Source organism: Taurulus bubalis, assembly GCF_910589615.1.
Source record: "Taurulus bubalis genome assembly, chromosome: 2".
Taxonomy (NCBI): domain Eukaryota; kingdom Metazoa; phylum Chordata; class Actinopteri; order Perciformes; family Cottidae; genus Taurulus; species Taurulus bubalis.
The window spans coordinates 1104264-1129914 of NC_136590.1; the positions used below are offsets into that span (position 1 = coordinate 1104264).

The window sequence follows — 25651 nt, forward strand, 5'->3', positions numbered from 1 at the left end:
TCTATTTTTTAACTAAACAAGTAAAGAAACACTTTGTTAAATGTATAGAAAGCACAAACACATGTGGCTTCTCTCCTCTGGGATTCGTTACCTTTTCCTTTGATCGAAGCGTTTAGTTTTGTAAGGAATGTTATTGAAGAAACTTATAAATAAATAAGCAGCAAATCCCCTAATTAATGCTCACCTTCTCCTCTTCTTTGTCCGCTAACCAGTTTTTAGTAACCTGAAGACACACTGTCTGAACTTGTGTGGCAGAAACCAACTTCCAGCCTGTTTTACTTCCTGTTTACTTCCCTCCTCGTCTGGAAATTATCCTAAAATATATGTGGATTTATCATCATCAGCTTTTATGTTTACTCAAACTCCCAGTTTCTAAAGTACAGTTTTGGAATGAGAGCTATGCAGTTTACTGCAGAATGTTCAACTATTGATCGGTCACATGAAATACTCACTTTGTGCTTCTCCTTCACAAACTGTTTCTTCTGCAGCATCCGTGTTCTCAGTGGTGGGAAGAGCTCTGTTTGGATTTTGAATCGGGTGGGACATACCAAGTTCAATAATGATTCACCAAAACTCACACTGCCCCCCCACCCCCAATGTTTTGTAAAAACAGACTAAATCATATATTTCATTTTACGTTCTATTGTAAATTGAATTTTATAATTCATGCTCCCATTTCTTGCACTCGGTTTATTGTTACATGTTGTTCCTTCCACCTCCCGCAGGACAAATTCCTTGTATGTGAAAACATACATGGAAATAAATGGTTCTGATTCTGATTTAAGAACTGAGTTCTGAAGATGTGAAGCATGAAAGAAACATATCTGTAAAAACTTGTGTGTAAACATGTTTATTAACATCTAATTATTCACTCATGCAAATAAAGAACAATTAATAATAAAAACATTAATAATTAAGACTCAAACCGTGGAGTTTTTTTTTTAAACACACACACACACTTTATTGCAAAGGATTTTCCACCATAACTCGTCACAATAAACACGTTTCAGTTGTCAGAACATGTGGATCTCTTCTGAGAACCTGAAGCCGGAATCCACCGAAAACTAAACAACACCATCAAACTCGTCATTTAGTCGAGGAGATTTTTAATCTTTAATCTTTGACTCATTCATGTATTTATCTCCCCGGTAATTTAAATCTGAAAGTGAAGCTTCATGGAGAGGAATGTAACGTTTCCAACAACAACAACAACCATCCCAACAACAACAAACATCAAAGGTCTTAACTTTAAAATAAATTATTTTCTGACGTCACTTCTTCAATCGGAGCCAGACGTAAGAGACTCGTAACAGGAAGTGGTGTGCCGCCGCGGCGACGGGGTCAGAGGTCGTCTATGTGACCATGTACTCCTGCCGCTTGTTGAGCCGCACCTGGCAGAGCGACACGGCGCCCACCGCCACGTAGATGGAGGCGGCGATGAAGCAGTTGATGCCCACCTGGTTGTAGAGACTGTAGATCTTCTGGGGAGGGTTTGAACTGCCGGAGGCAAGGAGGCGCATGTTATATATATATATATATATATATATATATATATATATATATATATATATATATATATATATATATATATATATATAGCTTCTAATGTATATGCTCATGTTATATACAACTTTATATTATGTTTATACATATATACACATTTATATATATATATATATATATATATATATAGCTTCATAATGTATATGTTCATGTTATATAAAGCTTTATATTATGTTTATATATAGCTTCTAATGTATATGCTCATGTTATATACAACTTTATATTATGTTTATACATATATATATATAGCTTCATAATGTATATGTTCATGTTATATAAAGCTTTATATTATGTTTATATATAGCTTCTAATGTATATGCTCATATAAGAAGTTTGTCTACAAGTGTTGAAAAAAGTTATTAATATTAAACTATTCTCATGTTTCCTCTCTCTCTCTCTCTCTCTCTCTCTCTCTCTCTCTCTCTCTCTCTCTCTCTCTCTCTCTCTCTCTCTCTCTCTCTCTCTCTCTCTCTCTCTCTCTCTCTCTCTCTCTCTCTCTCTCTCTCTCTCTCTCCTCCTCCTCCTCCTCCTCCTCCTCCTCCTCCTCCTCCTCCTCCTCCTCCTCTCCCCCCCCCCCCTCCTCCTCCTCCTCCCCTCTCCTCTCCTCTTCTCCTCTCTCTAATCCTCCTCCTCCTCCTCCTCCCTCCCCCTCCCCCTCCTCCTCCTCCTCCTCCTCCTCCTCCGTCCTACTCCTCCTCTCCTCCTCCTCCTCCTCTCTCATCTCCTCTGTCCTCCTCCTCTCTCATCTCATCTCATCTCCTCTCTCTCATCTCCTCTCCTCCTCCCCTCCTCCCAGAGTTCATAGCGACTCACTCGTTGCGGATGTCTTCCTCGGTGAATGGGACGTCCTCGATCAGGACGGCTGACTTGGCGCTGAAGAAAATCCCGAGCATCGCCTGCAGGACAGAGGCTCATGGTCACTATTCATGTTCAGGGGTTATCCAGACGTTGGACTCTTCTGGTCAATAAACACGTGTGTGTATGTATGTATGTATGTATGTATGTATGTATGTATGTATGTATATATATATATATATACATACATACATACATACATATGTGTATATATACACTCACCTAAAGGATTATTAGGAACACCTGTTCAATTTCTCATTAATGCAATTATCTAATCAACCAATCACATGGCAGTTGCTTCAATGCATTTAGGGGCGTGGTCCTGGTCAAGACAATCTCCTGAACTCCAAACTGAATGTCAGAATGGGAAAGAAAGGGGATTTAAGCAATTTTGAGCGTGGCATGGTTGTTGGTGCCAGACGGGCCGGTCTGAGTATTTCACAATCTGCTCAGTTACTGGGATTTTCACGCACAACCATTTCTAGGGTTTACAAAGAATGGTGTGAAAAGGGAAAAACATCCAGTATGCAGCAGTCCTGTGGGCGAAAATGCCTTGTTGATGCTAGAGGTCAGAGGAGAATGGGCCGACTGATTCAAGCTGATAGAAGAGCAACTTTGACTGAAGTAACCACTCGTTACAACCGAGGTATGCAGCAAAGCATTTGTGAAGCCACAACACGCACAACCTTGAGGCGGATGGGCTACAACAGCAGAAGACCCCACCGGGTACCACTCATCTCCACTACAAATAGGAACAAGAGGCTACAATTTGCAAGAGCTCAACAAAATTGGACAGTTGAAGATTAGAAAAATGTTGCCTGGTCTGATGAGTCTCGATTTCTGTTGAGACATTCAGATGGTAGAGTCAGAATTTGGCGTAAACAGAATGAGAACATGGATCCATCATGCCTTGTTACCACTGTGCAGGCTGGTGGTGGTGTAATGGTGTGGGGATGTTTTCTTGGCACACTTTAGGCCCCTTAGTGCCAATTGGGCATCGTTTAAATGCCACAGCCTACCTGAGCATTGTTCCTGACCATGTCCATCCCTTTATGGCCACCATGTACCCATCCTCTGATGGCTACTTCCAGCAGGATAATGCACCATGTCACAAAGCTCCAATCATTTCTAATTGGTTTCTTGAACATGACGATGAGTTCACTGTACTAAAATGGCTCCACAGTCACCAGATCTCAACCCAATAGAGCATCTTTGGGATGTGGTGGAACAGGAGCTTCGTGCCCTGGATGTGCATCCCACAAATCTCCATCAACTGCAAGATGCTATACTATCAATATGGGCCAACATTTCTAAAGAACGCTTTCAGCACCTTGTTGAATCAATGCCACGTAGAATTAAGTTCTGAAGGCGAAAGGGGGTCAAACACAGTATTAGTATGGTGTTCCTAATAATCCTTTAGGTGAGTGTGTATATATATATATATATATATATATATATATATATATATATATATATATATATATATATATATATATATATAACCTCTGCTGGTGGAAGGAGTGACTTCCTCTAAACGCCATGAGGCCGAACACGAGTCACATGATTCATTTAAAACATTTTCTGTTTTTACTGTTCCTCAATTATCAAAAACAATTAAAAAAAACTGTTTAACTGGTGGAACAAAGATAAAAGATCAGAAAAATACTGAAATATGTTTTATATTTGTATAATCAGCTGATCAAACAATCAATATTTAGATCAATAATTGAACAACAAACATCTGAAGTAATGTAGTAATGCACCAAAACACATGGAAACATTCCATTATAACAGAAACAACAATAATAATATTAACAATAATAATAAGGGTTAGGACTCATAGACTCATAGACTTGAATCAAAGCCAAGACATTAGCCACCGCCACACCAGTCATTATACAGGTGATGTGCAGAAGCTCCCTGATCGATCAGCAGTATTGATTATTGGAGCAGGAACATTCTCTCCTGTACATGCAGCTTGGCCTGCGTGGGCGCCGTCTATTACCCGGATAGGGTTTTACGTTCCCGGATTACCCTGCGACAGATGGCGGGTGTTTCTTTATGTTTTAGGCTCCCTCGAGCTGACACGCGCACGCGCACTACCAACAACCTGCGCTGGAAAAAACAACGAAGTTCATTTCCGACGTAAACAATTAGCTGATCGTTATAACTCCAGGAGATAGTCGGCCCCATCCCCCTTCGTTCCCAGCTCCAGAGCCGCGTTCCTCACCAGCATGATGACCCCCCAGATGCTGATCACTATCCCGCACGCGGCCATCTTCGGCCCGCAGAACAGAAGCGACGGCATGTCCGAGTTCCGCCGGATCGATCGATCAGAAGCCGATCACTTGTTTCTTCCTGTCTGGTTCCCTAAAGCGAGGAGCGTTCCGTTCCGTTCGAAGGGCAGTCAGCTGATCCTCTCGGCGCTCGGGTTTACTCGGTGAAACTCGGCAACGCTCGTGACCGCGCAGCGCTGTCGACCAATGAAAAGATGGCCAGTTAGACAGGCCCCGCCCTTTCCTCCGAGACCGACCGACCAACGACATTTTTATTTATTTTTTGTTTTAAGTTTTGTTTCAATTTTAATATGTTCAATTATTACAATTATTTATCTGTTTAAGTTTATTTTATTTTATTGAATTGGTATTTGTTTTAATATGTATTTTGTATAATACACGTACTGGACGCCCTGATTTCCGCTCCACACCAGCTGGTGGCGGTGTTGCACCAATTAGTTGTTTGCCAACCGCCAATAAATCTCACAGAAGAAGAAAGCCCCGCCCTTTCCTTCGAGGCCGACCAATGAAATAATGCCCAGTTCGACACGCCCCGCCCTTTCCTCAGAGACCGACCAATGGTGTTCAAGCTTCAAAGTCGCGCAAACATTCCCTTTATTCCGTCTTTGTGCGCGATGTTTACACTTGTTTCCTGCTGAATATGTAACAGAGAAACTCCTCGGAATCGATTGTGATCGATGCATCTGATTGGATGCGTTTTCTTCCGGGAGCTTCCGTGTTTTTAAAGAAAGAAAAGGCCTCGCTGACGTCCCGAAGCTGCCGGAGCTAACTGGAGCTAGCTGCGGCGCGCTCGTGCTGTTTTGACTGAAGAACACCGTCTCAACTAGAGTGACGTCATCTCGGTACCGACATGACGTCAGCCTCTGCGAAGGTGAGTTCTCACCCGCAGACCGAACCCGGACCCGAAGCCTCGCTCCAGAGAGCGGACTCCCGCAGGAAGCGGCGCATTCTGCGGCTGCGCACTGACCGGCGTCTTGGAGCACAGCGGCCCTGTGGAGCGAACCTCTAGACGGAGAAAGCCGAACTCTACCGAGTACTGGTGGTACTGGTGGTACTGGTTATACTGGTGGTACTGGCCGCTGTGACGTGTCTGGTTCACTGACTGGTGCTGACGTCACTGATACCGTCATGATAATATAGCCATGTGCTCTGATCCTCATCATCATCATCATCTCACCTTTAATTACACTCAACCAGTGGTGGAATGTCATTAAGTACATTTACTTAACTCATGTACTTAAGTACACATTGAAGGTACTTTTAGTACGGGATACTATAGTATTTTCTACTGTACTACATATTCAAGGTACATGTAGTACTTTTTACTTTGCTACATATTCAAGGTACATGTAGTACTGTACTCCATCTTGGAGGTACATGTAGTACTTTACTGTACTCCATCTTGGAGGTACATGTAGTACTTTACTGTACTCCATCTTGGAGGTACATGTAGTACTTTACTGTACTCCATCTTGGAGGTACATGTAGTACTTTACTGTACTCCATCTTGGAGGTACATGTAGTACTTTACTGTACTCCATCTTGGAGGTACATGTAGTACTTCACTGTACTCCATCTTGGAGGTACATGTAGTACTTCTAGAGATTGAAGGCTCATAGAATATGAAGCGTTGATGAGACTATGAACTGAAGGAGTGAAAATGAAACGCTCTCTTTAATGCAGCAGGAATATGAATCCAGAAACATCAAGCAATAATTTTACATCAGTAATGTTTTCCATGCAGTATTCTCTGTGTGGTATTAGTACTTTATGCAGTAATGCGAGTACTTCTCCTCCTTCAGGTCGGGGAGATCTTCTCAGCAGCAGGAGCCGCTTTCACCAAGTTAGGGGAGTTAACCATGCAGCTGCACCCGGTGTCTGACTCCAGCCCTGCAGGGTGAGACACGCACACGCACACACACGCACACGCGCACACGCACACACACACACGCACACACGCACACGCACACACGCACACACGCACACGCACACGCACACACGCACACGCACACGCACACACACACACGCACACACGCACACGCACACACACACACGCACACACGCACACGCGCACACGCACACACACACACGCACACACGCACACGCACACACGCACACACGCACACGCACACACACACACAGTAACTGAGCCGTGTGCTCGTCCTCAGGGCCAAGTGGACGGAGACAGAGATCGAGCTTCTGCGTCTGGCGGTGCGTCGGTTTGGAGACGACCTGAACAACATCAGCACTGTGATCAAGGAGAGGACTGTGTAGGTCCATATGAATATTCATGAGCGCTTCTGCTCATTAAGATGCAGGAGCTATTCTTCTGTTTATTAATATTAATGAGCTCTTCTTCTGTTCATTAGTACCGTAAAAGTCGGGGTAAAAGCCGCTACTACCTTCAGTCAGTGTCCCCGTTAGCTCCCCGTTGTAGCCAGCTAGCGCTCCGCTAGTTCCCTGCTAACTGCCGCTAGCTCTCCGCTAACTTCCGCTCGCGCTCCGCTAGCTCCCTGACAACCACCGCCGGGGCTGGATCGAGCACCCAATTCGGCAGTAGCAGCAGGGAGCTAGCAGCAGCGCTAGCTAGGTAGCTAGCTAGCAGCAGCGCTAGCTTGCTACAGCGGGGACACTGACCGGAGGTGGGAGCGGCTTGTAACCCGACCTTTACGGTATTAATGAGCTCTTCTCCCGTTCATTAATATCCTCCTGATAATTTGCATATTTATGAAGTTATGTTTTTCCCCAATCAATGTTCAAACCCCATAATTGTGTAATATATTGTTTCCCATTTAAATAATCCTACATCTGGAGACGACCCTGTAACTTTGGAGCAAAGTCGACCTTGATGAAGGTCATGTTAAGATATATATATATATATATATATATATATATATATATATATATATATATATATATATATATATATATATATATATATATATATATATATATATATATAATGGTCACTGGAACGTTGACGGTGCCATACGTCTGCTGATGCTAACCGTCCATATGCTAACGTTCCTCCTGCAGCGCTCAGATAAAGAGCACGGTGAAGAGGAAGTTGTACGAGGACAGCCGAGTCCCCATTTCCTCTGAGACGCCGAAGAAGACCGTGAAGAAAGCCGCCGCGCCGCCCGCCATGCCGCCCTCGCAGGTCGTCGTGGCGACGGGAATGCAGAACAGCCCGTCTCTGGCTCCTCCCCTCAAGAAACAGAAGACGGCAGGTGAGAAAACGGAGGAGCCTCTGGTGACGAGGAGGGTTGGCCACCGAGTGAAATCCATTTGGTTTCACCGGGAACGGCATGAAACGTTATCGCTCTCGCCAAATGCACCAGACTGCCCTTTGATGTGCTAATGCTAGTTAATGATGTGCTAACGTAGCTAACGTTAGCTCCACTAACCAGACGAGCTCCAGATCCACTGAACACGGAGAGCTGTGATTGGCTAGTCTGCGTTCAAAGGGCGGGGCTTAGTGAGGGGGCTGGTAATACAGATTAATCCAACCCCTCCTCCTCTTCCTCCTCCTCCTCTTCCTCCTGCAGACGTGACTCTCAGCGCTCTGAACGACTCGGACGTGAACAGTGACCTCGTGGACATCGAAGGACTCGGCGACGGCTCGTCCAACAAGAAACTCAACTTTGACCAAGGTGATATATTTATATACACAAATACACATCAAATACACATTATATACATAAATACACATTATATACACATCTAATACACATCAAATACACATTATATACATAAATACACATTATATACATAAATACACATTATATACACATCTAATACACATCAAATACACATTATATACATAAATACACATTATATACACATCTAATACACATCAAATACACATTATATACATAAATACACATTATATACATAAATACACATTATATACACATTATATACACATCAAATACACATTATATACATAAATACACATTATATACATAAATACACATTATATACACATCTAATACACATCAAATACACATTATATACATAAATACACATTACATACACATTATATACACATTATATACATAAATACACATTATATACATAAATACACATTATATACACATAACACATTATATACACACAGAGGTAACAAAGTAACGCAGTACAAATACTTCGTTACTTTACTTAAGTAGACATTTTGGGTATCTATACTTTACTGGAGTATTTATTTTTCAGATGACTTTTTACTTCTACTCCTTACATTTTCACACAAATATCTGTACTTTCTACTCCCTACATTTTAAAAATAGCCTCGTTACTATTTCATTTTGGTTTGTTTTCACTCCGGCTTGTCATCGTTAAAAAACACACACAAAAAACCTCTCCGCCCCGTTGCCCACAGACACGTGCGCGCACACAGGTGAGCGCTGAGCACACACACACACACACACACACACACACACACACACACACACAACACACAACACACACACACACCAGCGGACAGAGAGCGTCGAAAAATATGTCGCGTGAAAAGTAGACCACTATATCTGCGTTTTAAACGCTCCCAGGGTGAAGATGCAACAGCAGCTCTCTGAACACAGAGCAGCTCTCTGAACACAGAGCAGCTCTCCTGCTCCAGGTGAAAGAGCCAAAGTGCTCGTGTCTTCTACCAACAATGAGCTGCTGGCTTCACATATTACAAAAGTACAAAGTACACGGATTTAAAACTAAGTCATTAATAAATACATGGACAGATGCCTGTACTTTTGGGTAAATGGTTGCGGTACGCCGTTAACAGGTTAGCTTGCGCATGCGCGATTTGACGCGACGCCGTGAGCTCCGTGAGCTCGTCTTTTCCTGCTGTTGCGTTTCTCAAAATAAAAAAACAGATCTAAGCTCAATATTGAGCATGAATTGAGAGAGGCCGTATCAAATCTACAACCCCGTTTATAACATATGTGTCGAGGAAAGCAGCTCACTGCTCCACTAATACTGATACAACCTGATGGCTCACATATCTGCACTCATTCTGTTTTGTTTGGCAAAAAAAATAAAAAGCTTATTGTTTTCCACAATGAGCTATTTAGTAGTAACTAAATATGAGTCATTTTTTGCACAGATAGAACTTACACAAAACATTGTCTGATGGGGCAATCTGATTTACTTGAAAGTGATTGCAATTGTCTTTATTCTGTTATTTATAAAAGCGCAGATGAGTCACACAATTATGTTATTTACAGAAAAAGTTTGAGAACCACAGCTTTAAGTGTTTGTGTCGGAGTCGCCGCCTATTTTGCACAATTACAATACTTATAGGCAACTAGTTATCATGTCTTCCGCTCCATGAAACGCATGTTAATGCTCAGTACACATATGGTACTTTAATGTAATTGCATTGTATTAAAATGTGATCATTTTAAATGGGCATATATGCAGCTGAAACGGGTAGCCTAGTGCATCCCACATTTTCAACATAACATTTTAAAACATTATAGTCATTATGGCCTTTATAAAGTGATTGTTTTGGGGGAGGTGGGGTAGTGCACTATAGGCCCCTGAGACGTGGCTTAAGAGTTTGTCCTTAATGGAAAAAAAAACATTCCCCTTACATTACTTTTACTTTTATACTTTTAAGTAGTTTTTAAACCAGTACTTTTACACTTTTACTGAAGTAAAAAGCTTGAGTTGATACTTCAACTTTTACAGAAGTATTTTTAAACCCTAGTATCTATACTTCTACTTGAGTAATGAATGTGAATACTTTTGACACCTCTGTATACAAATCAAATACACATTCTATACATGAATACACTTTATATACACATTATGTACATAAATACACTTTATATACACATTATATACATAAATACACATCATAAACACATCATATACACATCATAAACACATCATATACACATCATATACACATCAAATACACATCATATACACATCAAATACACATTATATACATAAATACACATCATATACACATCATATACACATCATAAACACATTATATACACATTATATACACATTATATACACATCATATACACATATACACATCATATACACATTATATACACATTATATACACATCATATACACATTATATACACATTATATACACATTATATACACATTATATACACATTATATACACATCATAAACACATCATATACACATCATATACACATCATATACACATTATAAACACATTATATACACATCATATACACATTATATACACATTATATACACATTATATACACATCATATACACATCATATACACATTATAAACACATTATATACACATCATATACACATCATATACACATCATATACACATTATATACACATCATAAACACATCATATACACATCATATACACATCATATACACATTATATACACATCATAAACACATCATAAACACATCATATACACATCATATACACATCATATACACATTATATACACATCATAAACACATCATATACACATCATATACACATCATATACACATCATAAACACATTATATACACATCATATACACATCATATACACATCATATACACATCATATACACATTATATACACATCATATACACATTATATACACATTATATACACATTACAAACACATTATATACACATCATATACACATCATATACACATTATAAACACATTATATACACATCATATACACATCATATACACATCATAAACACATCATAAACACATCATAAACACATTATAAACACATTATAAACACATCATAAACACATCATAAACACATTATATACACATTATAAACACATCATAAACACATTATATACACATTATATACACATCATATACACATTATATACACATTATAAACACATTATATACACATTATGTACACATCATATACACATCATATACACATCATAAACACATTATATACACATCATATACACATCATAAACACATTATAAACACATTATATACACATCATATACACATTATATACACATTATAAACACATTATATACACATTATGTACACATCATATACACATCATATACACATCAAATACACATTATATACATAAATACACATCATATACACATCATATACACATCATATACACATCATAAACACATCATAAACACATCATAAACACATTATATACACATATACACATTATATACACATTATATACACATTATATACACATTATATACACATCATATACACATTATATACACATATACACATTATATACACATTATATACACATTATATACACATCATATACACATTATATACACATATACACATTATATACACATATACACATTATATACACATTATATACACATATACACATTATATACACATATACACATTATATACACATATACACATTATATACACATTATATACACATTATATACACATCATATACACATTATATACACATATACACATTATATACACATTATATACACATCATATACACATTATATACACATTATAAACACATTATATACACATTATGTACACATCATATACACATCATATACACATCATATACACATCATATACACATCATATACACATCATAAACACATCATAAACACATCATAAACACATTATAAACACATTATATACACATCATAAACACATCATATACACATTATATACACATCATAAACACATCATATACACATTATATACACATCATAAACACATCATATACACATTATATACACATCATATACACATCATATACACATCATATACACATTATATACACATCATAAACACATCATATACACATTATATACACATCATAAACACATTATATACACATCATAAACACATCATAAACACATCATAAACACATTATATACACATTATATACACATCATAAACACATCATAAACACATCATATACACATTATATACACATTATATACACATTATATACACATCATATACACATTATATACACATCATATACACATTGTATACACATCATAAACACATCATAAACACATCATATACACATTATATACACATCATTTACACATTATATACACATCATATACACATTATATACACATCATATACACATCATAAACACATCATATACACATTATATACACATCATTTACACATCATATACACATTATATACACATCATATACACATCATATACACATTATATACACATCATAAACACATCATAAACACATCATATACACATTATATACACATTATATACACATCATTTACACATCATATACACATTATATACACATCATATACACATCATATACACATTATATACACATCATAAACACATCATAAACACATCATATACACATCATATACACATTATAAACACATCATAAACACATCATATACACATCATATACACATCATAAACACATCATAAACACATCATATACACATCATAAACACATCATAAACACATCATAAACGCAGCATCAGAACAGTGACTCGTGGATCTCTCTCCCCAGAGAGCCTGAACCTGGACTCCAGCCTCATCATGAACTCCAGTGACCTCCCCCTGCTGTCCCGCTGACCTTTGACCTCTCGGCTGAGATCGCCTCAACGCTCCCGTTACTCAAGCGATGCTCTTATAGTTGAAGGTAGAGGGGAAATAGTCCGAGGAACCAAATTTAAACCAATTCATCTTTTTTAAAGACGGCACGTCGTCCTCTTTTGAACTTTCCGTGTTTTGGGTTTGACAGAATTATGTTTCCATCATGAGTTTATTTTTCAGTTCAGAGTTGGAAAAGTTTTCAATCCGACAAGGAGAACAACAAGAGTTTTTCATTTCACGTCCTGTGCTGTTTTCATGAACCTGTCAATCATCCCTCGCTCCTTATCTCATCCTCTAATTCAGAAATAATGACTAACAACTTTACATTCTAGTTTTTCTGAATGTGTGAACAGTAAGTACGAGGTGACGATGTTCCTGAATCCTCAAAGACATTTTATTTTAGCATCTTAACAAATACAGCACAGTAAAATAACATCACACTGACCTACTTTGTGATGCATGCGAAATATTAACGCGTATTTTTTTATGAAAATATAAAATCTCAAAGTTCAGGAAATACAATAAATGCGTCTTTGAGGATTCTGGGATGTTTTACAGGATGAATAATATCAGTAATCTCCTAAAACAGAAGGAAGGACTGCATTATTTGGGGACTATTTTCTGCGGCGGATTAATCCACATTTGATGCTCTGGTGATTTACTGATGAGAAGAAAGCTGTAGAAAATCCAGACTTGTGCTTGAAGTCGCCGGCGTTCCTGATTGTTGGCGATCATGACGACAACAAATCAACTTTTTGACTTGAACATTTGACCAATCAGCGGCTGAGAGATGTAAAAACCACGTTTTGATTATGTTGAGTAAAAAAAACTAAGGAAAAAAACTAGTTTGTTTGTCTTTTCTTGGTTTGTTGGATGCTTTGTATCATTTATTTAACACATGAAGCATAGACTTCTATACAACCAGAGGAGTCGCCCCCTGGTGGTCAGGAGAGAATGCAGCTTTAACTCATGAAGCATAGACTTCTATACAACCAGAGGAGTCGCCCCCTGGTGGTCAGGAGAGAGAATGCAGCTTTAACTCATGAAGCAGACTTCTATACAACCAGAGGAGTCGCCCCCTGGTGGTCAGGAGAGAGAATGCAGCTTTAACACATGAAGCATAGACTTCTATACAACCAGAGGAGTCGCCCCCTGATGGTCAGGAGAGAGAATGCAGCTTTAACTCATGAAGCAGACTTCTATACAACCAGAGGAGTCACCCCCTGGTGGTCAGGAGAGAGAATGCAGCTTTAACACATGAAGCAGACTTCTATACAACCAGAGGAGTCGCCCCCTGGTGGTCAGGAGAGAGAATGCCGCCTGATTCCAAAAGCTTACATTACAATGTCTTTTTTTCTAAACCCAAATATTCGTTCACTAACATAGAATAATAACGATAGAGAAACAAACTGTAATTTGACATTTTTTGCATAAAATTCAGAGTAAATTATTGTTTCAGCTTTATGACATTCTATACTATGAAGTAAAAAAAGTTGTATATAAATGAACGCGTCAACATTTGTAACTATAGTTCAATAACACAAAGCACATGTTCTGATAGGATACAGATTTTATTGAGTTTTCATATACAATATAATATATATTTATAGTATGTAGATGAATTGTTTCCACTAAAACCAGAAAGTCATTCTGTGTCATTTTACAGCGATGAAATAAACACTTGAATATAGTCTTTTATTTTACAGTTGCATAAAAATACATCTCATTTGTCTTATGTAGAGAATTTGTCCAAAAAGAACAGAAAGAAAAAACTATCTACATTTTGAAAAATACTGTGAATGTTTTCATAGATGTGCTTTCAGTTCCCTTTCAGCTCCAGCAGCCCTTTACCCGAAAGTCTTATCTCACTCTGGTGGATCGCAGCATTCATCAGCACTTTGACTTTTGACCCGAAAATAAAGCTGTCAAATTACAATTCTTTATTTGTTTACACAAAATATATATATATATATATATATATATATATATATATATATATTTATATTGTTTCACGTTTACATTTTAAAGTGCTTAAAGTTTTTCATCTAAAAAAATAAATCTCTCGTTGATCAAACTTTCAGAGCCTGAAAAAATAAAATGTTTTCATTTTGATAAGTCTGCTGTAACAAGGCTACAGCCAGCAACTGCTTAGCTTAGCATAAGGACTGGAAACTGGAAGTAGACTTTTTTTAAATCAAGATTTTGAAATGACTGATTTCTGATTGTAAGAAAAAACGAAATCTTAAATATCTTTGTGCGTTGAAAGCCTTCCGTCTTGAAGTATAACACTATATAATAATATTATACAATATGAACGTGTAACCCGTACCGTTGTGAAGGACGGCGACATCATCTACAGAGATCAAAAACGTTTTTTGACTCTTTTGGGGGCCGGCCTTAAACGGACATTTCGTTTTTTTGGCATTGGCTTCACCTTCCAGCACCGGAGGTTTCACCAGAACTCGACCGCGAGACGCAGGAGAACATCGGGTCGGTTTCAGTGCTGAGAAATCACCGCTTCAGTTTTCTACCAGAGTGAAATATCGCTTTAATACTGAAACGTTGACGGGTTACGCAATCCAAACGCCAAACGGGTACAAAGACACGAATTAAAGGTGTCGCCGACTTGCTGGGAAGAAAAGTAAAAACAAAACATAAGAAAACCCTGAAGACGCGTCAGCTAACAGGAAGCGCTAACGTGTGATGAGTAAACATGAATGAAGACGAAGGCAGCTGATGAAACTCATATAAAATATATGAAATATGAAGTAAATATGAAGGAAAAGTCAACAAGTCGTCACGATTAAAAGACTAATCCAGCGTGATGGAAGCTTTTTTTTGTCGATCAATATATTTTGTTTAGAAATCACAGAAAACACAAAATGTCCCAAAGTACACGCTTGGAAAGCATTTTGTGGTATTTAAGCTTTTTAAAATAAATGTATTTACCACGTATCATATCCGCTCTAATCTGAATTAAGAACATGTTGTCAATGTGCTGATCAATCACTTTAATTAAAATACTGTTTGTTTTTACACAGTAAAAATCCTCAAAGCTCAGAATGTATCTTACTAAGTTATATAAGCGTGACGTTTGTGGCCTAGAAATAAAATAGAATCTGTCGCCTCTAATTAAAAAAGACGAGATATAAGAGATGCAGGAGACGAGATGCAGGAGGCGAGATACAGGAGACGAGATACAGGAGACGAGATGCAGGAGACGAGATACAGGAGGCGAGATACAGGAGACGAGATGCAAGAGACGAAATACAGGAGACGAGATACAGGAGACGAGATACAGGAGGCGAGATACAGGAGACGAGATACAGGAGGCGAGATACAGGAGACGAGATGCAAGAGACGAAATACAGGAGACGAGATGCAAGAGACGAGATACAGGAGACGAGATGCAAGAGATGAAATACAGGAGATGAAATACAGGAGACGAGATACAAGAGGCGAGATACAGGAGATGAAATACAGGAGACGAGATGCAGTAGACGAGATACAAGAGGCGAGATACAAGAGGCGAGACGCAGGAGACGAGATACAGGAGACGCAGGAGACGAGATAAAGGAGGCGAGATGCAGGAGACGAGATACAAGAGACGCGATACAGAGATACACGAGATACAGGAGACGAGATACAGGGGAGACAGGAGGTGAGATACAAGAGGCGAGACGCAGGAGACGAAATACAGGAGATGCAGGAGACGAGATACAGGAGACGAGATACAGGAGATGCAGGAGACGAGATACAGGAGATGCAGGAGACGAGATACAGGAGACGAAATACAGGAGACGAGATGCAAGAGACGAAATACAAGAGACGAGATACAAGATGCGAGATACAGGAGACGAGATACAGGAGATGAGATACAGGAGGCGAGATACAGGAGACGAGATGCAAGAGACGAAATACAGGAGATGAAATACAGGAGACGAGATGCAAGAGACGAAATACAGGAGACGAGATACAAGAGGCGAGATACAGGAGGCGAGATACAGGAGACGAGATACAGGAGGCGAGATACAGGAGACGAGATGCAAGAGACGAAATACAGGAGATGAAATACAGGAGACGAGATACAAGAGGCGAGATACAGGAGATGAAATACAGGAGACGAGATGCAGTAGACGAGATACAAGAGGCGAGATACAAGAGGCGAGACGCAGGAGACGAGATACAGGAGACGCAGGAGACGAGATACAGGAGGCGAGATGCAGGAGACGAGATACAAGAGACGAGATACACGAGATACAGGAGACGAGATACAGGAGACACAGGAGGCGAGATATAAGAGGCGAGACGCAGGAGGCGAGATACAGGAGATGCAGGAGACGAGATACAGGAGACAAGATACAGGAGACGCAGGAGACGAGATACAGGAGACGAGATACACGAGATACAGGAGACGAGATACAGGAGATGCAGGAGACGAGATACAGGAGATGCAGAAGACGAGATGCAGGAGACGAGATACAGGAGACGAGATACAGAAGGTGCAGGAGACGAGATACAGGAGACGAGATGCAGGAGACGAGATACAGGAGATGCAGGAGACGAGATACAGGAGGCGAGATGCAGGAGACGAGATACAGGAGATGCAGGAGACGAGATACAAGAGGCGAGATACAAGAGGCGAGACGCAGGAGACGAGATGCAGGAGACGAGATACAGGAGACGAGATACAGGAGATGCAGGAGACGAGATACAGGAGACGAAATACAGGAGACGAGATGCAAGAGACGAAATACAAGAGACGAGATACAAGATGCGAGATACAGGAGACGAGATACAGGAGATGAGATACAGGAGACGAGATACAGGAGGCGAGATACAGGAGACGAGATGCAAGAGACGAAATACAGGAGATGAAATACAGGAGACGAGATACAAGAGGCGAGATACAGGAGATGAAATACAGGAGACGAGATGCAGTAGACGAGATACAAGAGGCGAGATACAAGAGGCGAGACGCAGGAGACGAGATACAGGAGACGCAGGAGACGAGATACAGGAGGCGAGATGCAGGAGACGAGATACAAGAGACGAGATACACGAGATACAGGAGACGAGATACAGGAGACACAGGAGGCGAGATACAAGAGGCGAGACGCAGGAGGCGAGATACAGGAGATGCAGGAGACGAGATACAGGAGACGAGATACAGGAGACGCAGGAGACGAGACGCAGGAGACGAGATACAGGAGACGAGATACACGAGATACAGGAGACGAGATACAGGAGATGCAGGAGACGAGATACAGGAGATGCAGAAGACGAGATGCAGGAGACGAGATACAGGAGACGAGATACAGAAGGTGCAGGAGACGAGATACAGGAGACGAGATGCAGGAGACGAGATACAGGAGATGCAGGAGACGAGATACAGGAGGCGAGATGCAGGAGACGAGATACAGGAGATGCAGGAGACGAGATACAAGAGGCGAGATACAAGAGGCGAGACGCAGGAGACGAGATACAGGAGACGCAGGAGACGAGATACAGGAGACGAGATGCAGGAGACGAGATACAAGAGACGAGATACAGGAGACGAGATGCAGGAGACGAGATACAAGAGACGAGATACAGGAGACGAGATGCAGGAGACGAGATACACGAGATACAGGAGACGAGATATAGGAGACACAGGAGGCGAGATACAAGAGGCGAGACGCAGGAGACGAGATACAGGAGATGCAGGAGACGAGATACAGGAGACGAGATACAGGAGATGCAGGAGACGAGATACAGGAGACGAAATACAGGAGACGAAATACAGGAGACGAGATGCAAGAGACGAAATACAGGAGACGAGATACAGGAGATGAAATACAGGAGACGAGATGCAGTAGACGAGATACAAGAGGCGAGATAAAGGAGACGAGATACAGGAGACGCAGGAGACGAGATACAAGAGACGAGATACACGAGATACAGGAGACGAGATACAGGAGATGCAGGAGACGAGATACAGGAGATACAGGAGACGAGATACCGGAGATGCAGGAGACGAGATACCGGAGATGCAGGAGACGAGATACAGGAGACGAGATACAAGAGACGAGATACAAGAGACGAGATAAAGGAGATGCAGGAGACGAGATACAGGAGGTGCAGGAGACGAGATACAGGAGACGAGATGCAGGAGACGAGATACAGGAGACGAGATACAGGAGATGCAGGAGACGAGATACAGGAGATGCAGGAGACGAGATACAGGAGACGAGATGCAGGAGACGAGATACAGGAGATGCAGGAGACGAGATACAGGAGATGCAGGAGACGAGACATAGGAGACGAGACATAGGAGACGAGACATAGGAGACGAGATGCAGGAACCCTCCATCACACTGGAAACGTCCCTAAAGGATGAACCCTTGAACAACGGGTAATAGAAGATGGCGCTGAGAGGACATGAAGAAGGGAGACGAACACATTCATGAATACTGTTCTTCTTCTACAGTTTTTGTATCTTACCAAAACGTTCAATTTGATGAAGAATTTTTGGCTTAAAAACATTCTTTGAAGCAGAAGTTCGTAACGAGGAGAGGTTACCGCTCCTCTCCTCGTGTGCAAAGGTCAAGGTAGTGACAGAGATGGTCTTAAAGCTACAGTGTGTGTAAACTACTACATGATGTTGGCGGCGTGTCGTTTCCTCTCAGAGAAAAGTCCATCCTGCTCCTCAAAGTAACGTGTCTTAATTTAATCGCTTTACAGGTTCTTAAGTTTTTGGTGAACGTCCAAATTCATGATCTTATTATTTCATCAGATAGTTCCTGATTCAAATCTGTATTTTAGTCAAAAATGTGTATTTCTCAAAGTAAGAAATACAAAAACGGTTTTGCTATCGGCACAAAAAGACTCGTGGATCGTGTAGAAATATCAAAGAAACGCAAATCCCAAATATGTTCCATCTCAAGAAGCTCTCGGACGTTTTGAAGCCGAAGTTATCTGGAAGTAATTCAGACTTTGAGTGCGTTTCACTTGAAGCAGGACGGACCGACAGAGGGGAACGAGTCGAGGAATGAAGCAGGAAAAACAGAAAAGCATTTCTTAGATGATGCGTTACCGATCATACAAAAAAAAGATTAATGTTTTTTTACTAGAACTGTGCAAAGTCGTGAAAACGGAAAATATGACGTATCACAAAAGCAAAAGCTCTGGAAACATATTTTTTGTTGCAGCAGCTGATTGAGCAGCGAAGAGCATTGACCAACAGACCTCTCAGAGGTCCTAAAAACGAGTGCCCTGAAAGAAGTGAAGGCTCTCAGATCTGACGTTTCAACGGGAGGAAAGACAACCTCCAAAATATGACGACGTGTTGAGGCACAATGATGAGTGAGCCGAGTGCAAAACTGTACAATACTGAGTGCAACGCTGGAAGCAGAACCGTCACCTTCCGACGACCGTCTGATAGCTTCTGACCAACGTCTGATAGCTTCTGACCAACGTCTGATAGCTTCTGACCAACGTCTGATAGCTTCTGACCAACGTCGGATACTTTCCGCCGAACGCTGGATAGCTTCTGACGAACACTGGATAGCTTCTGACGAACGTCGGATAGCTTCTGACGAAAGTCGGATAGCTTCTGACCAACGTCTGATACTTTCCGCCGAACGCTGGATAGCTTCTGACCAACGTCGGATAGCTTCTGACGAACGTCTGATAGCTTCTGACCAACGTCGGATAGCTTCTGACCAACGTCGGATAGCTTCTGACGAACGTCGGATAGCTTCTGACCAACGTCGGATAGCTTCTGACCAACGTCGGATAGCTTCTGACCAACGTCGGATACTTTCCGCCGAACGCTGGATAGCTTCTGACCAACGTCGGATAGCTTCTGACGAACGTCTGATAGCTTCTGACGAACGTCTGATAGCTTCTGACGAACGTCTGATAGCTTCTGACCAACGTTGGATAGCTTCTGACGAACGTCTGATAGCTTCTGATGAACGTCTGATAGCTTCTGACGAACGTCGGATAGCTTCCGCCGAACGCTGGATAGCTTCTGACAAACGTCTGATAGCTTCTGACGAACGTCGGATAGCTTCTGACGAACGTCGGATAGCTTCTGACGAACACTGGATAGCTTCTGACGAACGTCGGATAGCTTCTGACGAAAGTCGGATAGCTTCTGACCAACGTCTGATACTTTCCGCCGAACGCTGGATAGCTTCTGACCAACGTCGGATAGCTTCTGACGAACGTCTGATAGCTTCTGATAGCTTCGGACGAACCCGACTTGATCGTGTCCTATCGGGAGCGCCATAGGCTTTGGAATGAACCCTTTAAAATATGAACAGCAACACCTGGAGCTGGGCGATATGGATGACGTTATCACAATATTAACGCATATGTTTTCTGATAACTGTATAAAACATAACCTGGCAAAGATGTGCAAAATCAATAAACTGACGTCTGTTCATCAAACTTTCTAATCACAGTTTCCGGCGAACAATAATATATATAAGTTCATATCGACACAATGTGAATTATTACCCAGCTCGAGGATTCTTAAAAATGCAATTAAGAAAGAATCCAGATTGGGTCTTAAAAGAAATCAACTGTTGTAACTGTGGTAAAAATAAAAATAGTATAAGATTGACAGACATTCGTCTCAAAGCAGAACAAGTTTGATAGACATGTTAGAAAACCAGAATGATTACGGACTGGTTTTGTGAAACATTGAGTAATAATACAGATTTCAGGGGGATTCACCGCCTTTAGCTTCAATCCGTTGACCTTCATGAACAACAACGCGGATGCTTTCAAGTAGAAAAGACTGAAGCCGGCCAGAGAGGACCTTGCACCTTTTTTCTTTTCTTTTTTTTAAAGGGACGAGCGCCGTCACTTCCTGCAGATTCAGTACGATCAAACCGTGCAGGCCGAAGAAAAGTGAGCACGTATCAGCTGCTCCGACTGTCAATATTCACATATAGATACACTATTAACAGGCTTCCACTGACCGGGAACCGGTTTGTCAAACCAGTTCCTCAAACCGTAGACAATTTAATTTCCTTCAGTCAGTCAGGGAGACTCAGCCGAGACAGACAACTGGAACGTTTCTCTAAAATAACACAAAGATCTGAGAATTTAACGACTGAAAAGTTTGATTTAGCTGGGTTGGGCTCAAAGACACAGTAACACTTTTACCCCTTCATGTGGTTTTGGGGCTGGAACCAAGATTGTTTCATTGGATTTTCAGGTTTTTGCAAAATTCATCATCTTCTCCAGCAAGCGAGCTAAACATCTACGAAATAAGTGCATAGCCTCGGATCGCTCGGAAGTCCAGACGTTACTCTAGAGATCCGTCTGAATGAATCATGTCTACATCTCACGATAGAAAGATCGATACGGTTTCTCCAGGACACCAAAGCAGAGATCTGAAGGCCTTCTAGCCCCGGATCACCGGATCAGTGGATCACTGGATCACCTGATCAGCAGCGGTGGAACCAAAACGTTCCTGAAGTGCCTCGACTCCTTCAGAGACACGATTCCGATCGTCTGTAGAAACCTTTTTGTTACGTCTCGATTACGACTCATTCGACCTTCTTCAGAAGATCTGGACCTTCATCATCATCATCATCATCATCGTCATCTGATTGGTCAGCCTGAACTGGAGCGGGCCTCCAATGGGCCGCCGTCCAGGAAGCAGCGACATGGACCCAATTTTAGGCTCCGACTCCTCCGACGTCCGTGGAAACAATCGGAGGGGAAATGTTTACGGACGTCGTTCCACGATCTCAGCCGAGGAACGACGTCGCTGGTTTGGTTTGGTTTCCGCCCCGTGACCAATCAGGAGCCTCGTGGAGATCTGCCACCAACAACCTCCTTCTCTTCCAGTCCGTTTAATTCCCAGAGGACACAACCAGTGTGTCCTCGGCGTCCCAAAAGTCCTTCGCGACCTCCCGACGATGAATCCTTCGCACGTCGTTTAATTTGAGGGGCGGGAGGCTGGACGGACCGACCAATAGAAACGGGCGGCGAACAGATCAGAACGTTTCCTGCGCGATTCTTCGCGGCTGCAGAAGAAATATCCAGAGATCCAAAAAAACTAAATACTTTTCCGCGACAATGTCTTCAACTTCTGTCGGTTTAAAAAAAAATGTAGTCCGAGGAAGAGACTTACAGTGATGCTAGCAGGTGATTGGAGCAGAAATAAGGGGCAATTCCCCCCCCCCCCCCCCGCACAAAGTTGCTGGTGGTTGGTCCGCACCCACAGGGTCACGGGGTCGGGCTCTGGGTGAGGAGGCGGGGTCTAGTGTCCAGGGTGCTGGTGGGAGGTGAAGGGGGTGAAGGACGGGGGAGGGGAGAGAGACAGCGGCTGAGGGCTGGCGCCTCCTGCAGGAGGGGAGTCCGCCGTCGCCGCCTGCGAGACGCTGCGGAGGGAAGAAGCTTTACTCTCTTGACTCGTGATTTCTTTATTTTTATACGTTGATACAAATGTGTGAATCAAGCTTGAGCCTCACCTGACAGTGTAGCTGCTGATGTGGGCGGGATCTGTCACCCCGGCCACAAAAAGCTTCTTCGGGGGTCCGTCAGACTCCACCCCTCCTGAGAGACACCAGAGGTCACACCAGAGGTCACACCAGAGGTCACCAATCTTTACATTCTGAGATCCTCAACTTGAGGTGACGGTCAACAACATTTTAACGTCTTTTGATTTGAACCGTTTCTGTTTTTGGTTGAGTCTTTAAGGCTCTCATATTTCCCTCAGGGTGGAGGAGACACAAAATGGAGGAAGAAGAGAGAAAAGTCTCCCGGTGAATCCTCAGCGCCTAAATGAGCCGGTGTTGCTAACGAGCTCGTTAAAAGGTGATCCGTCACTTAGTGCAGGTGTGAGTTTAGGAACATGAATCGTTACCTTTCCTCTTGAGTGGAGTTAATGCCGGACATCTCACCGTGGCACTGACTGCTGGTCTGTAAACACACACACACACGCGTATAAACACACATATAAAAAACATGTAAACACACACACACACACACACACACACACACACACAAAGACACATATACAAAAAAACACGTACACACACACATATAAACACACATAAACACACACACACATATAAACACACAAATATAAACACACATATAAAGACACACGTAAACACACACACACACACACACACACACACACACACACACACACACACACACACACACACACACACACACACACACACACACACACACACAAGGCTGTGTCTGAACGTAGACAGATGCCTCCAGACCAGCAGGGGTCTCTATGGAGACGGACGTCATGGCAACAACGCGTCACATACCACAGAAGAAGAAACTTCTGAGCTCATTCTACTGTCTAAGGAAACACAAGCAGGGTCATGTTCACCTGAACCTCCGGGTCGGACTCGGGGAGGAGTTGGGCGTCACGCCGCTGTCCTGAGACGGGAACCACTGAAGAAGAAAGAACAGGGAGACCGTCAGGACCCTCTGGACCAATGTAGACCATCAGGACCAATGTAGACCGTCAGGACCCTCTGGACCAATGTAGACCATCAGGACCCTCTGGACCAATGTAGACCATCAGGACCCTCTGGACCAATGTAGACCATCAAGACCCTCTGGACCAATGTAGACCATCAAGACCCTCTATAGACCATCAGGACCAATGTAGACTATCAGGACCATCAGGACCAATGTAGACCATCAGGACCCTCTGGACCAATGTAGACCATCAGGACCCTCTGGACCAATGTAGACCATCAGGACCCTCTGGACCAATGTAGACTAATGTAGACCATCAGGACCCTCTGGACCAATGTAGACCATCAGGACCCTCTGGACCAATGTAGACCATCAGGACCAATGTAGACCGTCAGGACCCTCTGGACCAATGTAGACCGTCAAGACCCTCTGGACCAATGTAGACCATCAAGACCCTCTGGACCAATGTAGACCATCAAGACCCTCTATAGACCATCAGGACCAATGTAGACCATCAGGACCAATGTAGACCATCAATACCCTCTGGACCAATGTAGTCCATCAGGACCCTCTGTACCAATGTAGACCATCAAGACCAATGTAGACCATCAGGACCCTCTGGACCAATGTAGACCATCAGGACCCTCTGGACCAATGTAGACCATCAGGACCAATGTAGACCATCAGGACCCTCTGGACCAATGTAGATCATCAGGACCAATGTAGACCATCAGGACCCTCTGGACCAATGTAGACCATCAAGACCCTCTGGACCAATGTAGACCATCAAGACCCTCTGGACAAATGTAGACCATTAAGACCATCTGGACCAATGTAGACCATCAAGACCATCTGGACCAATGTAGACCATCAATACCC

The 25651-nt window shown here is 41.9% G+C and overlaps 3 protein-coding genes across 4 annotated transcripts in view; 1 reads left to right on the plus strand and 2 right to left on the minus strand.

The window, feature by feature from the left end:
• Nucleotides 1-925: 925 nt before the first annotated feature.
• On the minus strand, nt 926-4814 carry rnasekb (ribonuclease, RNase K b). Its single transcript, XM_079238097.1, has 3 exons — nt 4649-4814; nt 2377-2459; nt 926-1497 (listed from the first exon to the last, which is right to left on the minus strand). Exons 1-3 carry the CDS (start codon nt 4724-4726, stop codon nt 1353-1355), a joined length of 306 nt encoding a protein of 101 aa, XP_079094223.1. The 5' UTR covers nt 4727-4814; the 3' UTR covers nt 926-1352.
• A 539-nt stretch (nt 4815-5353) lies between these two features.
• LOC306751434 (BPTF-associated chromatin complex component 1-like) lies at nt 5354-14142 on the plus strand. 2 transcript variants are annotated; one of them, XM_079235001.1, is made up of 6 exons: nt 5354-5586; nt 6518-6612; nt 6884-6985; nt 7752-7945; nt 8264-8368; nt 13233-14142. In XM_079235001.1, the coding sequence occupies exons 1-6, from the start codon at nt 5566-5568 to the stop codon at nt 13295-13297; spliced, it is 582 nt and encodes a 193-aa protein (XP_079091127.1). In that variant the 5' UTR covers nt 5354-5565; the 3' UTR covers nt 13298-14142. The 2 variants fall into 2 exon arrangements, with proteins under 2 accessions (XP_079091127.1, XP_079091126.1); XM_079235000.1 differs by lacking the exon at nt 5354-5586 and having other exon boundaries at nt 6403-6612.
• A 9440-nt stretch (nt 14143-23582) lies between these two features.
• The window catches only part of LOC306751894 (P2R1A-PPP2R2A-interacting phosphatase regulator 1), a gene marked incomplete at both ends in the record, with an annotated part of 5588 nt that continues 3519 nt past the window's right edge, over nt 23583-25651 (minus strand). The window contains 4 exons of the mRNA XM_079235548.1: nt 23583-23703; nt 23794-23878; nt 24189-24244; nt 24678-24742. Coding sequence (XP_079091674.1) covers nt 23583-23703; nt 23794-23878; nt 24189-24244; nt 24678-24742 — 327 coding nt within the window. The remainder of the gene's footprint in view (nt 23704-23793; nt 23879-24188; nt 24245-24677; nt 24743-25651) is intronic.